We start from the raw sequence: 18,569 nt of genomic DNA on the forward strand, positions 1-18,569 counted from the left end.
ATTGCTCACCCGAGTCAGTTTTCCATTTGGGTGGCTTTGCTGTTGGCTCAGTGATACACAGCTGCAGCGACGGGAGGGAGAAGTTGGCAGTTTGCTCGTTTCAAAGGGAAAAAGCCCAATTTCAAACGCATCCGGGATTTCCCTTTCATCCCACTAGAGGGGGATCCCTCAAGGTCGTTTTCCCCGGTTCCTTTGGACTAGGATTTGCCCTTTCCAGAACTAGAGAAAAAGAAACTTTCACTGTTAGTACCCTATATTCCTTACCAGTGGTGGAAGGGGAACAGAGCACGCATTAACCCTAATGAAACAAATATTAGATAAAATAACTGCATTTGTTAAATACTGAGAAAAGTGAGTTTGCTGAGATTTTTCTCTTCAGGGAAAAAAAGGAAGAACAAGATGTCTGAGGATCTTTTCTCGAGGTGGGCAAATCCCTAATGATGATGAGGTAGGAATTTGTCGTGGAGCTTCAGGCAGGTGACTGGAGCCCGCAGTCGGTGCCTGTTTCCCTCTGGATGATTTTCATGCCTCCGTGGCTCCTTATCCTGGATAAAATCCCACATCTGCCTTGTCCACCCGATGCAATCCCGGTGTCTTGACGGTCACACGCTGCAGCACGAACTGGTTGGATGTTCAGACCTTTGCAGGATCGTTTGTGCTTTTCCCCCCCAGTGATTTTAAGATATTAAAGCCATCGGGAGGGTTGAAGCTGATTTACCGAACGGGGGAGAAAAAAAAAAAATTCACAAATGTGTTTGGAGTATTGAACTGCCGTTGACATCTAAAGTCCCAACCATGCTGTTTTCCTCCACACTCCAGCAATCAGGACATCCAGCAAACCCATAAAAAACCAAACTAATAGCATGAATATTCAGTGACCTAGAATACTAATTATTGTCATGAATATTAATGTGATCGGACTTGCTTTTTCCTCTTCTCTTTCTCTCTGGCTCGGGTTTTTGTTGGTTTTTTTTCGCCCCCCCCCTCTATTTTTTTTTTTTTTTTTTTTTCCCACTCAGCCGGCTCTAAAGATGGACCATAATGAGAGCATTTAAGAGAGAGAGCGCTCTCCGCCGTGACAGGGACCGGGGTAATAAGGAGAGCTTGATTAACGTGGTGCACTTGGGGGAGAGATGAGAAGATTCACGTGGGCCTGTTGTGGGGGAGGCAATGAGGCACCGGCGGCTGTGTTGCTGCTCCCTCAGATTAATGAGGCCTAAGAGTGCATTAGGAACAGTGACAAAGGTTTGATCTAATGGGCTCAGTCATTTTTCCTTTGAGTGACAGACGCACAGAAGTAATTGGCTGTGCAGAATGGCAGCTCATTGGCAGTACTTAAGGATACATTATCCCCGTTGTGTGGCCCGCAGAGGCTGTTTATCAAAACTGCTCACACTGCAGACATGCATTCACTTAGCTGCTGTTACAGTGGCAATAGCTATTAAAAAAAAAAAAAAAAAAAAAAAAAAAAAAGAGTCATCTCGCGTTCGTATCTATTGTCTCTTTTGCGAAAATAAAGTTTCTTTGTTCCGGTTCCTGAAGAGGCGGTGAATGCCTGCAGTGGTCCCTCCCCACCCCGAGGAGGGCTCTGGCTGCAGCTCGCAGGGTTTGGGGTGGGTTGGAGCTCGTGGGAAGCTCCCAAAGTTAGCCTGGTTCATCTCAGTGCGCAGGTAGGACCCACCACCCCTCTCCAATTCCATTATTGACAGTTTCCACAGGCAGGCAAAGGGATTGGGAAGCGTTTCACATCCGTTGCCTCAGGGCCCTGCACATGCTCCGCTGTACCTCCCTCGGAATGATTTGGATCTCTGCTGTTATTTTTTGCAGAGTTAAATCCGTGGTTCCTGTCGGGATTCACAACCAAATTAGAGCAACACAAAGCAGAGTTTTTGCCTGTGCAAGACGCTCACCTCCGGGTCTTAAAGCTGCAGTCCCTGAACAAGCAGATAACCTCAATCAGGACTTGCCCAGAAAGCCAGGCATATCTAATTTATTGCTGTTATTTGTTAAAACTACAGAAAAAATAATCATACGCCTGCCAGGAAAGGAAAGCAGACTTTGATCCCAGCAGAATAAATAGTCGGGGATCTTGAGCAGAAGCCCGCGGTGAAGATGTTGGGTTTAACTTTCTTTTAGAAGAGATGTCTCCTCTGATGACTTAATTTTCCTCCACACTTGCTGTGTTGCTTTGGCATGCTCTGAGAATAATGGCTTTCCTCGTTATACTCCCAGCACCACGTCCTTCACTGCCAGGATATTTCTTGGCACTGCCTTGTTTGTTCATTAGTACTGACCCCACTCGGTTTGTGCGCTGCTAATCGAGCCCAGTTCGGTGGGGATGGAGGTGGAAGGGCTTCCTCTAGGAATAGCTGCTTGTCCTCAGGAATTTTGTTCAGTAAATAAATGCTTCTGGGGAAAAAAAAAAGTTTTAAAACTAGGTAAAACTCACAAGCAAGTTTGCTGCTGCAGTGTTGGAAATGATTGTCAGCGTGTTGAGGGAGAGGTTCAGCACTGGAACCAGTGTGGTTTGGAAAGATTTTTGTCACAGAGTCGCAGTGGTTTGGGTAGGAAGGGACCTGAGAGATCCCCTGTTTCCAACCCTCCCTCTCACTCATTCTTGTTTCACGTATGAGTAACCTCAAGTAATTTTAGGTGCCTGATAAACCCAGGGCAGAGACCACGTGCTGTTTGCACACTGCTGTCGGGATGAAGCGGAATCCATGGCAATACTTGAGGGAATTTCACCCCACTCAAGAACCTGACTATGAAATTTGGAGCTCTCCAGGCCCCCCAGTCTCCTCAGAACGTGACCAGACACCTGGGCAGTCCCTCCCTTCCCACTGCAGACTGACTCCTTAGTGGGAGAGGCAGGAAGCTTTAAGTTGCTGTTTTCCCAGATTTCAGTGCAGCACACGATCTCCAGAGTGGGCCCAGAAAGGCGGATGCACCTGGAAAAGATGGATGCTGAGGCAGCAAACTGATGGAACCCTGAAGAGCCATCCCCACGTGTTCCTGGTGCCAAGGTTCCTATCTATAGGTGCAGGAGAGGCAGGAAGTCCAGACACTTCTCAGGGAAGGTTTGTCCCTTGGAAAGGTTGCTGCACAACTCTGCGAGTTAATTCCCGAGTGTGATGCAGAACTGAGGATGGGAAGGGAATGCTTCCTGTCCTTTTGCAGACAGCAATGGGGACATCTCCCTTTCCCTCTCCACCCTGATGCCTGAAGAGACTCGAGGGAGCCGTGCTGGGTGTGGGTTTGGAGCGGGCAGCCAGCAGCCAGTCTAACCTACTTGACAGTGCCTGGTGCTGAATTAGAGGGCATTTCAAGAATAGGCAGAATTCCTGCAACACAAATTGACCCAACACGATTTGAAACAATTAACCCTCTGATATCAAGAGTCAGGATTTCCTGACCCACAACTCTAATGTATTTTTCATTAGTTCTAACAGCTGGTGAGCGCAGCCCTCTGGCCTTAAGAGGTTTATTTCTTTCTCTTCTCTTCTCTTTTTTTTTTTTGGAAGAGAAGCTCATCAGGAGCACGAGGAGCTTGGCACAAATAAAACATGGTGAAAGCAGAGCAGTAGGGCTGCAGTTTATCTGATTCAGTCTTTCTGTGCAGCCCCTCTGCGAGTCTCATACGCTGCTGCTTCACGGAAAAATATAGTTCTGCTTCACAACTCCTGCACTGACTGCTCGTCTCATAAATCCAGGAGTATATTCGTTGCACTTGAGGATGTAACTTCTGGTAGCTGATTTGTTTGGGGGAAGTCACAGATGTGTCTGCAGCGGGGAATGGAAATCATTGGTGCCCTGTATCGTTCGTGTCACTCATATCTCACTTCTCAGGGTCTGCTTGTGAATTACATTCGTTCTGCATTCGTAATTAGTGGGTGGTGTAGTTGGTGAAGGCTTGAAATGATGTGTCTGTTACACTAACCTGTGATGATTCACTGGATTATTAAGTTAAAAACCAGCAAAAGAGGGGTTGCTGACGTGCTGTCCCTCGCACTGTTCCATTACAGGAGCAACCATGACCAAAACCACGAGTGGTTTCTTTTTTGATGGACAAGTTACTGCATATATGTAAGACAGCATTTGTATTAACCTGAATTGCATATTTTATTACAATTTTTACAATAGACCCTTTACCTTTTGGCTTTTACCAACACACTGTTCACCTCTTGTCTGGTCCTGTGTTTGTGCAAATCCTGGTTATTTCCATATCATTTCCGAGTGTTGCGTTCCTGCTCTGTTTTGGAAATCCAAAAGGGCTGCGTGTGAAGAGCCAGAGTGACTCCCTTGTTCTCATTCTGCCCCCAGTGTCTGTTTCCCTCAGCTCCTCCACACACAGGCACTGCTCAGCTTAATTCCTCTTGTCTCCACCTGCTCTTTGCAGCGATTTATACTGAATAAATGGGGATATCAGTGGGATTTTGTGTGAGCACGCTCACTTCTCTTGTGGGCTCTTCTGCTGAGCAGTGGCCAAACCTGGAAATTACCTTGAATCTTAATTTGGATGGGTTTTGTGGGGCTTAATTGTTTGAACGTTTTGTAAGCGCGGTCGTAACGGGGTGTTTTATAACATCAGAAAAGATAGTTTTAATAAAGCTGTCTAGAGCTAGAAAGAGGAACTCTTCCTTTGATGCTCCTTTGGTAGATGAAAACATTTCTGTTCAATAGGAGACCAGCATCTTTTTTTTTTGCTCATTTGAGACAAGTTCTGGCAACATACTGATATTCATTCAAATATAAATGCCATATTCCCTTTGAAATGCAAATTGTTTAAAGAAAAATAGCATATGGTAGAGGTAAGTACCTTTTCAAATCAGCTCCCACACTTTAGGGATGTGAGTACAGCTAAAATTATTCTTTGGAAAGAATCTGGAGCCTTTGACACACTGAAGCTTGAACTAATCAAGGCTTCTCAGTAAGCATATACACATATCCATATCAAGGAAACAGTGCTGAGAATACATGGATTAGCATAGTAATTTAACTGCCCCCTGCTAATCAACTTGAGCAACCAGCTGATGCATATAGGATGCATTTGAAGAGGCAACTCTTTCACAGCTCCAGCGTGGGCCAGGTAGCAGGCCGGGAGCTCGGGGTTAATGTGGAGATGGGTGTGGGACAAGAGGTGCAGGATGTGCAGGCTTCACGTGCCTAACCCAACATGCAGACTTTGCTTTTCGTACATCAGACAGCCATGGAATGGTTTGGGTTGGGAGGACCCTTAAATCTCATCTGGTCCAACCCCCCTGCCAGGGGTGGGGAGATCTTCAGCATTTTCACTGAGTGCTGCTGGCCTGCTCTTTTTCACTCTCTCCCGCTTGTCTGCTGAAAGACTGAGCTGGTTTGTGCTGTTAAAGCTTTATCCCTGAGGAAAGTTAAAGGGCTTCTGCCAGGCCTGGATTGGGGTTTGCCCACTGTAGATGGGGCTGTGTTGGAGAAGCTCTGTGTGGCACACGCGGCTGCGTGGCACAGAGCAGCAGGCCTTGTTTTGGGGCGGCAGCATCAGCACCTAGTGTGGGATACATGTCCTGCAGTTAGACTGGAAAGTGGAAGAGTTAGTGATGGATTGGGAAATGATGATTTTTAAATAAGGTTCTGAGTAACAAGTTTGTGCTAAACAGATCGAGGAGGGAGACAGGAAAAAGCACACTATTTTCTGTAGTCTGGCCCTTCTGATACCTACTCGTGGATTCTGGCTTGATGGTCTGATACATCATGAAAATACACCTGGACAGAGTGGAATTTAATCCTGAACAAATATTATCATGAAGGTTGCAGGATGAAGGTTACCAGGCTATGGCAGTAGGAAAAAGGGGAGCTGGGCTGGGTTCATCACTGAGCACTGAAGTGTCACATGAATGCCCTTGGCACCTATTCCGTGCTAGCAGCCCATACCTTTGAGAGAGGTGCAGTGGAAGAAGAATTCTTCTTTGGTTCCCAGAATAAGTCACTTCTCAACAGGTTCATGCCAAAATGTAGGGTTGGAGTTTCCTCAGATGGCTTTAAGGTGAGAGTAAAGCTTCTGGTGCTGACATGAGTTCACAGAAATCTTGGTATTCTCTTTTCATGGTTTTGTTTCTGCATCATGGTTCGAAGGTGAATGGACACTGGTGTTCAAAAATTTGTGGACTAGGTGGAAGATGTCAGCATAAAAATGTCACTGCTTCTGTTGTGTCTATGTTGGCCTAAATCTCGAGTTTGTAGAATCCACTCTGTCTCAAACTCTAGTCAATCGCATCAGCCACTCCCTTTAATTTGGTGGATCATCAAAATAATTTATTAATGTTCATAGTTTTTTCTGGATGGTGAAAACCAGAGGAAAAGGTGATTTCAGAGTGAGCATCGGCAGCATCACAGAAGTTGATTTGGAGGGAGAGATTTCCTTTAAGACAGCACAAAACACAACTTCTGTCAGCTCATGTTTCCATTTTCTATTGTGGTTTTAAGATACTGAATTACAATTTAGTCCTCTGCTCTGTAGTCTCATGCCTTGGGAGGTCCCAACATGGTTCCAAAAGCCACCTTAGACTTTGCATAATTAAAGAAATGAGTTTTTCTGTCCGTATTTCATGCCTGCAAAGCAGGGATTGCCATGCAGAAGTTCTTGAGGGCTGAGTAAGTGCATTGAAGACACAGGCACTGTGATGGATCCATGTTAAGGACTAAAGAGGAGATTTTGTCTTGGGAAAGGGGAGGAGAGAAAGGGACAATTATGCCAACTCTAATAAACACAAAGTAGTTCACTGAGCTCTGCTGTCTTCCCAAAGGCTGCTCTGGGAAAAGACATAATGATAGAACTGGGAGTCAGGAGATCTGGGTTTTATTTTCAAGCCTGCCACAATCTTCCTTTGTGGCCCTGGGTCATTTAACCTCTGAAAAATGGGGGAAATGATAGCAGATAATTAACAACCTCACAGGAGCATTGAAAATTAATTCATTAATTTTTCTGAACTCATCAGTAGAAGGTGCAATGGAAATGCAAAGTGTGAGGGTACGTTATAATATTGCGTCTGCTCCTTTCCCTTTGCATGTGTTTTTTAAGAGTGTTCTTCAATCCAGAGGGGACCTGTGGGGCACCTTTAGAGAGCCTGCCATGAGCAATGAAACTGGCACTGTAAATTCTTTGTGGCTTTTGATATGCAAGACCCGTGCTAGGTACGGAGCAAAGTGTGCTCAGAACCCAAAACCGTGGAGCAGGGTTTGGCCCATAGCAAGTTGTAAGTAAGACCATCAGAAACCTGAGTTTCCGGAAAGGTTTTAATTGTTCCTGCTCTAAAATGAGTTCAACCAGATCCCACTTCTCCTGTTTTATGGTGAGAAACCTGTCCCTGTCACACCCCCTCGCGCACAGCTCTCAGCATTTTAATGTCCTAGGCCTCAGTGATCATGAAAATACAGGAGTGTTTACTGGGTAAAGGCTGTTCGTCCTGTGTCCCTTTCTGTCTCCCATTCCTGGGATGAGACCCAGGAATGATCCTTGCAGTCAGTCCAATGTGTGCTTTGTGTCACAAGGTTGTTATTAAGATTAAATGTCCAAGAAAGTTTTTTTTCCCCTTGGTCTCTCAGTGCTGGCTGTCATTTGCTCCCCATCACTGTATTCTTGGGGCACATACCTGCCTCAGGTATTACTTAGAGGTGGATTGTTTTAAACTCTTGGAGTTGGCTCAGTTGTCTCAGCTCAGTTGTACAAACAGTGGCTTTCAGGAACAGATTGATTTTCTGTGTGCAGTCTAACAAGCAGAGAAGCTGCAGAGAGAGTGCCTGCTAGCAGGGTAGTGGAAGATGGTGTTTCCCAGAAGGTGAACGAACAGAACGAGGTGACACCGTGCAAATTTTGGCTTTTTTTGTCCTCTTAGCTGGATTTGAGCTGCTGGAAGCTCTGGTCTCAGGCCCGCCAGCTCCAGCGCTTCAGGGAGGGTCGTTGCGTGGCTGTTTCTGCTCTTGTTAAGATACCCCCCCGTCCACCCTGATGCAAAATCCCTTTTGTCCTCTCTATTGACACGATTTGTTTTCCGTTTGTGCCTAGGGAACGTGACTACTAGCACATCTGTGTCTCAGATGGCCAGTGGGATCAGTCTGGTGTCCTTCAACAGCCGCCCGGACGGTATGCACCAGCGCTCCTACTCGGTCTCCAGTGCAGATCAGTGGAGCGAGGCCACAGTCATTGCCAACTCTGGCATTAGCAGTGGTAAGAAACCTGGAGCTGGGGGGGGTCACGTGCTGTGGGGTGAAGGGGCAGTTTGGTGCTCTTGCTTTTTTTCAAAAGGAAAAAATAAATAAATAAAAATGAAGCGCTGCGGCCCCGTTGCGCTGCTGGGTGCCGAACTTGCAGCACCTGAGGGAAGAATCGGGATTAGGCAAAAGGGAATGGATCGGTAGAATACTTTTTTTTACGAGGGCATGGAGTGACAGGACAAGGGGGAATGGCTTTAAACTGAAAGAGAGGAGGTTTGGATTGCAAATTAGGGAGAAATCCTTCCCTGTGAGGGTGGGCAGGCCCTGGCACAGGGTGCCCAGAGGAGCTGTGGCTGCCCCTGGATCCCTGGCAGTGCCCAAGGCCAGGTTGGACGTTGGGGCTTGGAGCAGCCTGAAAGAATTCTGTGATTCTTTTTTCAACATGAAGAGCTAATGTAGTTACAATACTGCTTAATTTTTATTTCAGGTGCATAATCAGAGGATCCCAGAATGGTTTGGGTTTGAAGGGACCTTAAAAATCCTCTGCTATGGGCAGGGATGCCTTCCACTATCCCAGGGTGCTCCAAGCCCCGTCTTACCTGGCCTTGAGCATTCCCAGGGATGGGGCAGCCACATAATACAGGTTGTTTGCTTGATACTCAGATTCCTTGCCCCATGTGATGGGTATTAGCAGTCAGTGACCCTCCAGATCTTCTCCTCAGCATGTCCTTTCTCTGCTGTGCTCTTGCTCTAATGCCTGCACACTCCTGGTACAGTCTTAGTGTTTCCTCTGTGGAGCACTTAACAGCATTAAAAGGAGCAGACACTACTCCTGATGGTGTTTAGGAATTATTAGATTGTAGCAGTGAGACAGTGGGTGGTTGTTTTTAAAGGGTAGATGTGGTATTTGCTACCAGACCAGGGTGAGTAGGTCAGAAACAAGGGGAGGAATGCTGCTTCTGGTGGCTGCCCCTAAAATGGGGACAGTTAGGGGGGATATGGGAACTGTTTCACCTGTCCCATGTATACCTCTGTACCTGTATAAGGTCTGAATCTGAGCATAGCCCTGAGAGCATCTCTGGGTTTTCCAGCAGCTCTGGACAGGTTTTTGGTGCCACCTTAGGAGAACAGAGGGTCTAAAATCCGTGATCACCTTGTTTCTGAGTGGCATCAACTATCAAACTCATGGTTACCACAGCACAGACATTTCTGGAGCTGTGAATGTGGCGGCAGCACCTTCAGGAGAATTTGGATTTAAATGGTCCAGGTTTTGACTAAGAGATTTGTGATGGAGCCTTGCAGGAAGGCAGGGATGTTGTGAAGCAGCACAGTGAAATAAAGGCTTCAGCCCTGTTTCTCTTCTGTGCCCACCCAGCTCACCCACTCCTGGTTAAGCTTTTAGGGGAGGCAGCATTGCCCTGCATGGATGCTGAGCTGGTTTCCCACTTAAAACCATGTATTTTCTGCCTCTTTTTTCCAGAGCTGCTTTATCTTTTTAATCCACCCCAACTCTACCTCCGTTCTAAAAATCTTAGACCAAAGTTTGGGCTTTTTGGTGCCTTTTATCCTGTAGCTTTTCTAAGGCAAGATGGAGAATGTTGAGTGCTGGCTCCAGGAGGAAAGCAAGAGCTGTAGGCTGCAGTCCTGTGCACCTTGACACACCTGCAGGCAGGTGAGCAGGTGCCATCCCTGTGCCAGATGCTACAACTGAGGCTGCAGGGGAGAAAAATCTTCAAAACTCAGTGAATTCCTACAAGTGGCATGGAAATAGAATCTTAAAAAGTAGGAATAGCACCTGAATTCCTTCTTTTTGCCATCCCCTTGACTTCAAAATGCTATATTTTTGCTGGACTTATTGCTCCTGCTGCTGATCCCGAGCTGGTTTGCAATTCCTTCTCTGGTGAAGGGAGCCTTTTCTCCCACCCCAGCTCTCTGCACTCCCCCATATGTGCAGTACCTTTTTCTGACTTGACATTCGTATCGGATTACTTCTGCCTCAAGAGAGACGACAGCCAGAATTACCTATGAAATATTTATTTTGAAATTGCAGGTGACTGGTGGGTTCTTGTGAATAATTTCTTGCAGAGGTTCTAATATTAAAAAAAAAAAAAATTAAGTTTGGTTTTTTTATAAATATGGGGGGAAAATTGGATTAGCGACGAGTTTTAGGCAACTCAGGGTCAGCAGACTCAGAAGTATCGCACCAAAACTCCTACAGAACCTCAAGAATAATTGATTGCCCTGAGTGTATCATCTTTGGGCAAGCTCAGAGATGTGTCCTTTATGTTGGCAAGTTGACGCATGAAAAACCCTTTTTAATTTCTGGGGGCTTTTTCTCCATTAAAAGATTTTTGAATTTTAGTCATAAAAAGCTAATACTGTGAAAGCAGCAGGTATGGCAAGAAGCTAAGCATCTTTTGGAATTCAAATGCCAATGTACTGGAGAATATGCCTGCTTATTGTCACATGGTTTTATTGTAGACAAAATAACATATTGGGATTCAATTTTTCTCTGCACCTTTTTTTCACATTAAATTAATACTTTGTGTGGCTCCAGAGAACTTTTCAAAGTCTTCCAAACCAGACCTTTGGTTTCCTGGGGCTTCTGTCTTTCAAGCAGCTGTGAACATCTCCTAATTAGATAAATTACTTTGTAGTGGGCAGAGCCACAAAACAGGAGGTGCTGGTTAAATTAAAGGGGAAAAATAGAAAAATCTATTCTCTGAAATGGAATGCCCCACTGCTTTATGACTATTACTGTTGTAAGGTTTTACATTTAAGTACCTGAGGTTTAAAATTAAATGTCTAATATAATTTGGCGCTGGTAACATGAAGCCCGCGACTGCCCTGGGAGAAAATCTCGACAGCTTAGTTTGGTGTTTCAAATTGCTGCGTGCTGGATAGTGAGCAGCTCGTGCTGCTGGCTCACTATTTAGCTCAGTCCCACCTGCTGTTCAGCATCATTTCCAAAGCAGGAACATATTTGCCTTAAAAACTCCCGAATTTTCAAAAGGCTGTTCCAGCAGCACATGAAAAATTAATTCTTTTTGCCTTTTTTTCCTCCCTTTTTTTCCCCCCCCCTCCCCTTTCTCCTCCGTACTCTTGTAAGTGCTTGACAGAAGTAATTTTAGCAGCGAGAGGGAATAAAAACTGGGGGCAGTAAATCCCTGTCCAGGAACCTCTTGTGTAGATTCTTTATGGACCCAGAATTGATCTGCGTGTCAGATCCTGATGTAGTTTCAACTGTTTATCACCCTAATGGTGGTAGAGAGACCATGAACATCAACTTATAATCCCCCATGAAAGAAATTGGTGTTTGCAGTCAATGAAGGAGCAGCTCAGCTTTATTGATAGATTTGGAACAATTACTGCTGCTCCAGCTATTGGCCGAGAGGTTTTCCTGGATCCTGCTGGAAGCCTGCGAGGTTTTTTCCTCTGATAAATCTTCTCCTTGATGGATTTTTTTTTCTTTTTATCACCCAGAATTACCTGTAGTTGCTCGTTGCTGGGGAACAAGAGGATTTCTGGTCTCAGGGGAGCTATTCGCGGCCTGTTCGGGTGTGCAAATTCGGTTCTAGGCTGTGCATCCCACAATTCCTCCCCTGCAAATCCAGCTCTTGTTTTCATAAAATCACAACATTTTTACAGTTGGAAAAGCCCTCTAATATCATCAAGTCCGACCTTTAACCCAGCACTGCCAACCCCACCGCTAATCCCTACGTGTGCCACATCCGCGTGTTTTCTGAACACTTCCAGGGATGGAGACTCCACCACTTCCCTGGGCAGCCTGTGCCAGTTCCTGACCACCCTTTCAGTGAGGAAATTTTCCTAGTATCCAGTATGAACCTCCCCTGGCACAACTTGAGGCCACTTTGCCTGCTAATTTTCTTAACAGGACTGTTCTGAGGCTTCAGTGAAAAGCTGCCCGGGAGGACTCCCCTGAGGCATCTCCGATTTCAGTCCAAAATACAATTTTTTCATGATGGTTAATAATTTGTCTAGAGAAGGACAGTGGAGCTGGGGAAGGGGCTGGAGCCCCAGGAGCGGCTGAGGGAGCTGGAAAGGGGCTCAGCCTGGAGCAAAGGAGGCTCAGGGGGGACCTTGTGGCTCTGCACAAGTCCCTGACAGGAGGGGGCAGCTGGGGGGGAAATCGGGCTCTGCTGCCAGGGAACAGGGACAGGAGGAGAGGGAACGGCCTCGGGCTGGGCCAGGGGAGGGACAGGGTGGACATCAGGAGGAATTTCTTCATGGAAAGGGTGCTCAGGCATTGGCAGGGGCTGCCCAGGGAGGTTTGGAGTGCCCATGCCTGGAGGTGCCCCAGGGAACGACTGGATGTGGCACTCAGTGCTCTGGGCTGGGCGACGGTCACAGGCTGGACTCGATGGCCTTGGAGGGCTTTTCCAACCTTTCCAGTTCTGTGACTTCAGTGGTGCTGATGCCACTACAGAGATGGATCTGTCTGTTCCCCAGTCGTCACAATCCATGCACCTCTGAAGAGCCTGACTGACAAACCCTCAAATTTGCCATCAGAGGTTTTTGTGGTGCCGGGAACCACAGGCAGCTGCCTTGCAAATGTGAGATTTGTCAGACTTCACTCTGAGAAGACCAAGGATGTAATTTCCTACCTGGGGGATGAAGCAGCAGCTTGGTTCATTCTCTTTTTAAATGTCCTGTTTTATCGTTTGGCTTCTGTGCCCCGAGACCGTCAGAGGGAAGGATTCCTTCCTGAAGGATTCAGCATTCAGCTCTTCTGACAGAGCACTGCAAACAGCAGTTTGCATGGGACAGGGATTTCTCGTCTCTGGGCTTGTAAATTGTCATTTGAATTCCAGCACGATGTAAAATTCTGCCATAAATCAAATATCTGTTTAAATATCATCCACTTAGGCTTTATCACTGTACAATTGCTTGTACGGGCCATTTGAGCTCGGCTGTAATTTATGGAAGTTGTAATACCTGGTGTCTTCTGAGTTTCTAACAGTTTGGTGTTAGGGTTTATTAATGTAAAATTGAGTTCTCACTGTGCCATGGGGTGTGAGAGGTCGCTGGAGTGTTGATATTAATGCAGACCTTGCAACTTGCCTTACTTGTCTGATCCTAAGTGCTGGGAATGATTAAGTGATGGAACCTTCTGCTCTGCCTTGGAAAAGGAAATGGTTCAGCTTGCATCTGACATCAGAAAATGCCACTGAGAGCTGTTGGAATTCCATAGGCAAGCTCTTGACCAGGATCTGTGATAGAATTTCACATAGATTTATAGAATTTTGGAATTATTCGTGCTCAGTATATACAGATGGTTTAGGTAGGAAGAGCTTTTTCCTTCTTTTTAAATATGGAAATTGTGACTGAAAAGCAAATGTAGATTTGTTTTCTCCTTTTTTTTTTCCTAGCTGCTTTAGAGCTGCTCTGGGGTTTTCTGTAGTTCTTACTCCTTAACATAATAAAATTCACCATATGTAATATGTGCACATAGTTTGCATCACCTTGCACGGGAAGGGAAAGGGAACATTCTTCTACTTTTCATACCTTTTTGTGATCCACAGATCGCTTTTGGCAAAACATTTCCAGAGGGAAATGATGTCAGTTCAGCAGGGTAACCTTTGCTAACAACAACTTAGGACTGCCTTTGCTTTCTCTACGTACCTTGAGGAAACTCAGGTTATAAAGCACTACTTTTTAGCAATTTCTTGAAAACCGTCCCCTTTCAGCGTGAGCTTGTGTACTGAGAAACTTCCAGTATTCAAATTTACTTGACATTCTTGACAAGCTCTTACCTGAAACAGCCCAGTCAACCAGAAATGTTCAAAAATTCTATGTAACAATGAAGATGTAATAGGGAACTGGGGGTTTTTTTGGACTTGCTGATCCTGCAGGACTTGAGATTTCAAACTGATTTTAATTCAGGCAGGGGAAGATGGGGTTTTGCAGCCTGTGGTTCCCCAAAGTGGTGTAAGGCCTGGAGGGCAGTGGTGATAAATAAGTGCTCTGAAAAGGGGTTCAGAGCATTAATCCCACTGATGCTCTCTGCCTGGGGTTTTTAGGAATGTGTTAGCCTCTGGAAGCAGTAGGACCCAGTGCTCACTCTTTCTGTTCTGTAGACCATAGGAATCTCAACTTAATGGGAAACTTTGGAGTCGCCATCCCTGGAAGTGTTAAAAAATGTGTGTGGCACCTAGGAACATGTTTCAGTGGTGGGTTGGGGGCTGGACCCGAGGCTCTCAGAGGGCTTTTCCAGCCTAAGTTCCTCTGTGGATCTGTGCCTTTCTCCTGCCCATCCAGGCCACGGGTGGCAGCTCAGCAAACACCAAACTGGGATGAAATCAACTTTTTGTCTGAACTATAAAGCTCTGGGTTTTCCCAGCATTTACTGATGGATGCTTAAATACATATTTTGCATTTAGTTTGGCTTGGGATTTACACCAAAGTAAAAATGCGAGTGGCACATTCTTTCTCATAGGGGAAAAAAGGTGGGGGTTTTTTTTCTGGTTACTGATGTTGATTAATCTGATTTGATTGTCTGGCAGTGTTCAGTAAATCAGTGCTTTTTCTGCCTGTAGCTGGGCTTGGTTGTCACACCTTCTCTGTTATCCCCACTCAGGAGAAAAAGAGGGAAAAAACCCTCAAGCCAATGCACTTTATGTTTATTCTTGGAGTTTAAGCTTTAACCTGACAGAACAGTGAGGAGAGGGAATGTTATCTTCGTCAGCTCTTTAAGCTCCTGTCCAAGAAACACTTTCCAAAAGTCAGGACTTCTCAAGGAAGGAAGCTCAATACCCATCGTGGTTCTGTGTAGCTCAGACATTTGACATTTGACAGATACAGCTCTTAGAAGTCTGCAAAATGTCTTCCCTTCTCTGGTTCTGTATTAGAACCATTATTTTGAATCATTACATGGAAACCTTTTTAATGTAAGGCTTAATATTGAAGATGCTCACACCCCTGGACAAGTGGGATTCTTCGTCAGGGAGCCCATCCTGTACTCTCATTCTTATGTAGAAGAGCTTAATTTTTAAAGGTTTTTGTTTTGGATGTTTGCAGTTTAAGGTTGCTTTAATCTGAAACGTTTGCAGTAAATGCAAGAGCTGGGTTCACACAATATCCTGCAGGAGTTTATGGACTTTGAAAATCACATTGTGTTTGCAGAGAACATTATAAATGGAGAGAGATACTCTCAGGTAAACACAGAGCGAAGCCATAGCACTGCGGGAGCAGAATGCGACGTTTTATAAACTCCTTGATTCGAGTAGTGTGCCTTACAAATTTCATAAGCCCAGTGCATTCCTTGTTTAAGCACTTTATAAGGAAGACTTAAGGAGGGAAATAAATAAGCTTCCCAAATCAGTACACACTTTTATTTTTTCTTAATCTTTTAATCTCAATTGAAATAATCTAAGTTTATCTAATAACGTAAAGGTTTAAACGCGAAGTTGAGGAAGCAAAATGTTAACGTACAGCTACTACGGGGGCAACTCCTGATTTGAGGACTTCTTCTTTGCACATCCACACTTCAGAAGTTCCACTAGATGCCTGTAATAGTTACATTCTTGTGGAATGCATGGCTGAGAGTGCCGTGCTTTGTCTCGTAGGGTCTGGAGGAAGAGCGTGCAAGCCACACACACACCCGGTGCTTTTGTTCCTTCTGGGCCTTAGTGAAGTTTCTGTTGCAATTAAGAGCAGAGCAGCTGCCCCACCAAGCGTGGCTGTTGGCGGGCTCAGTTTCCCCCAGCGCAGAGCCCGGAGCGTGGGCTGCTCAGGGGATGTTGTGTATTCCTTACCTGTGCAATCCAACACTTCAAAGCTGCCTCACAGCGCACACGGCTCAAGGAGTGAAAGGAGCCTCTGTGCCGGGCTCTGGGCACAACCTGGGCATTGTTGGGGGCCAGCTGGAGCGCAGAGCCCCAGCCTTCCCTTCCTGCAGGTGGGAGAGCTTCTCCTTTCAAGTGCCTTCATTTGTCACAGTTGATGTCATCCCTTCACGCAGCCGTGGCTGTGCCACCCATGGGCCGGGGCGATGAGGAGGATCCAGTGCACCGGGGGCTTCTCTGATGAGCACCAGAAGGGCCCCGACTTACTTATCCAGCAGCTAGAAAAAGGGCTGGATTAAACTGAAAAATTAAAAAAAAAAAAGTTTGTCGATGGCAGTTACGCCACCTGACACCTCTGAAAGAGAGAGCTTTGTGTTTTAAGAGCTTTGCTTTGCAGCTCTGGGTCTCTGCGATGGGAAAATGTTTGATTTTGCCTTTGATTAAGAGTAGTCTTGGTGTTGCTTCCATTATTTCTTTTCCTTTCTGACACCGCTGCTCGTGGCATACATTACCAGGAAAGCCTTAGCTTTTTCCTGCCTAGCATGATGCAATTAACAGCCAATTCGATGTACAGCAATTATTCAGCTTTAATTGGAAAATGTTAATAGTGAAAGTCTCTTGGTTTTGGTTTTTTTTTTTTTCTTCCTCCAAAACACCGATATTAGGGCTTGTCACTGAAGTCTCATGGACTGACAGTGGAGAGTTTCCTAACCTCTTCTCAATTACCACAGAGTGGGTTTGAAGCTTGAAGTTATCCACAGGTTATACAGACGGAAGGTTAAAGTACAGGAGTAGAGACGAGACATCTTTCTGGCTCTGAGCATCTCTTTGAAGAGAGTCAGTTCTTCCTCTCTGTCTTACTTTGCCTATCTTGAAACACAAGGTAAATATTTTAGTAGGAAGTGATTCAATAAGCCATGGATTCATTATTTTCCAAGTGCCTGGTGACCTGCAGGCTCTATTTCAAAGCAAAATGTTGTTAAATGAGGATTTTTTAATGCAATGAGAGCACAATGCTGATGGTTAGATCAGGGTGGAGCTCTCTGTGTAATTAAGGTGAATTTATTATGCATCTCATTTGGATCTAAACTAGGATTTGCCACATATTTGTATGTACCTGACTGTGATGGAGCTCGCTCACCCAGGCAGGATGTGTTCTTTAAGTGTGCTCCAAGTGGCTGTTTGTTCCCACATCACCATTCCTTGGGATGGTCCTGGTGGGTTTGCCAGATTCATGGTGCTGCAGTTGGCAGCTGTTCTTGAGATGTCTGATGATCTACCTGGCTTCAAAAGGGGGAGATAGAAACCAGTCACAGCATGAATCACAGGAGGGTTTGGGTTGGAAGGGCCTTAAACACCATCCTGTTCCAGCCTCCCACTAGGCCAGGCTGCTCCCCAAACTGGCCCAGGGAGCCCAACACGTGACCTGGAATTGAACCAGGAGGTTCTGCCCTGAGGTTTGTCTTCAAAAGGACCATCCATCTCCTTTCTCCCTCGTGGGGAGGGAACAAATTCCCTGAAATGAGCAAGTTACCTGCAATAAATGCCCGTCATTTCTGCCTTTTGTACTGCCTTTCACCTCTCTGTTGCACATCACAGTTGATGGCCAGGGGAAACAACAACACCCACAGCATCGTACACCCAGTTGGGAGCAATTCAGGGTGACACCACATAGGGCTCACAGGGCTGCTGCTGCCCAGTGAAAACGTTCTGCCAGAAAAATTAGAGAATTCCCTCTATGTCTCGACTGTAGGTCTGTGCAGCAGGAGCCACGAAGTTAGTTTGCCTTGGGATGTGGTGGCATCCTGCAGCATCCCAGACTTGCAGCTCTTTCCTGGTTTGTTGTCCTTACGTGTTCAAACAACTTGTCAGGCTTGATCTTTCCACGGGGCACGTTCACATCCAGTGAGAGGCGGGGAGCGCAGAGATGCGTCTGTAGCGGGGGATGAGATAAATTAACAAGCCCTGCTCACTCAGGGAGTAGTTTATATCATCCCTGCCCCTGACCCAAACCTGCTGCAAGGCAAGATGTGTGGAGGAAGATTAGGATCTCAGGTTGCAGGTCGTCTGAAACGCAGTCTTTGCTTTGCTTGTCACCATCCTGGCAACACGGGAGAGAATCGTGGAGGAAATGGCTGTGTCCTTTCCTTGTGTCAGCTGGTGAATTCCTTATGGATATGAGGAGCTTCCTTTGAAAGGGAGCTTCTTTTCTTCCTAGCAATCCTTCAGGTTCCAGGGAGCGGGATGCTGTTTCGCCAGCACTGTAATGTGTTGCTCCTTAGGAGGGAAAATGGACTTTAGTGGGGTTTTTTAAGAGCTGTTGTTGCGTTTCTGCTCTCACGCTTCCTTCAGGACGGCCCAGCGCTGCACGTTGGTAGGGAATGAGCTGGAGGTGGCGTGGCTTCCCTTTAGATAAGGGAGATGGTAATGAGGGTCTTTCCAAAATTACTGAAGCCTTCCAATATCTGTGCCTGGCCATCTTGAGACTGATCTTCTCTCCCAAGGCTGTGGGTGATGTACCTCCTTTGCCACAAAGTGGAAGTGATGCTCTCAGGCCAAATGTGCCCAGAGGTCTGG

General features: G+C 46.0%; 2 protein-coding genes across 18 annotated transcripts in view; one reads left to right on the forward strand and one right to left on the reverse strand.

The window, feature by feature from the left end:
* The window catches only part of LOC116446882, a 781,927-nt gene that overhangs the window by 337,992 nt on the left and 425,366 nt on the right, over window positions 1–18,569 (reverse strand). The gene's annotated exons all lie outside the window — the stretch shown is intronic.
* AGAP1 (ArfGAP with GTPase domain, ankyrin repeat and PH domain 1) overlaps window positions 1–18,569 on the forward strand; it is a 315,634-nt gene that overhangs the window by 206,596 nt on the left and 90,469 nt on the right. For 13 of the 17 annotated variants that reach the window (XM_032115303.1, XM_032115304.1, XM_032115305.1 and 10 more), the window contains one exon: window positions 8,039–8,200. The exons of the other annotated variants lie outside the window; for them this stretch is intronic. In XM_032115303.1, coding sequence (XP_031971194.1) covers window positions 8,039–8,200 — 162 coding nt within the window. The remainder of the gene's footprint in view (window positions 1–8,038; window positions 8,201–18,569) is intronic. 17 annotated transcript variants of the gene reach the window in all.

Source organism: Corvus moneduloides, chromosome 7 (assembly GCF_009650955.1).
Source record: "Corvus moneduloides isolate bCorMon1 chromosome 7, bCorMon1.pri, whole genome shotgun sequence".
Lineage (NCBI taxonomy): Eukaryota > Metazoa > Chordata > Aves > Passeriformes > Corvidae > Corvus > Corvus moneduloides.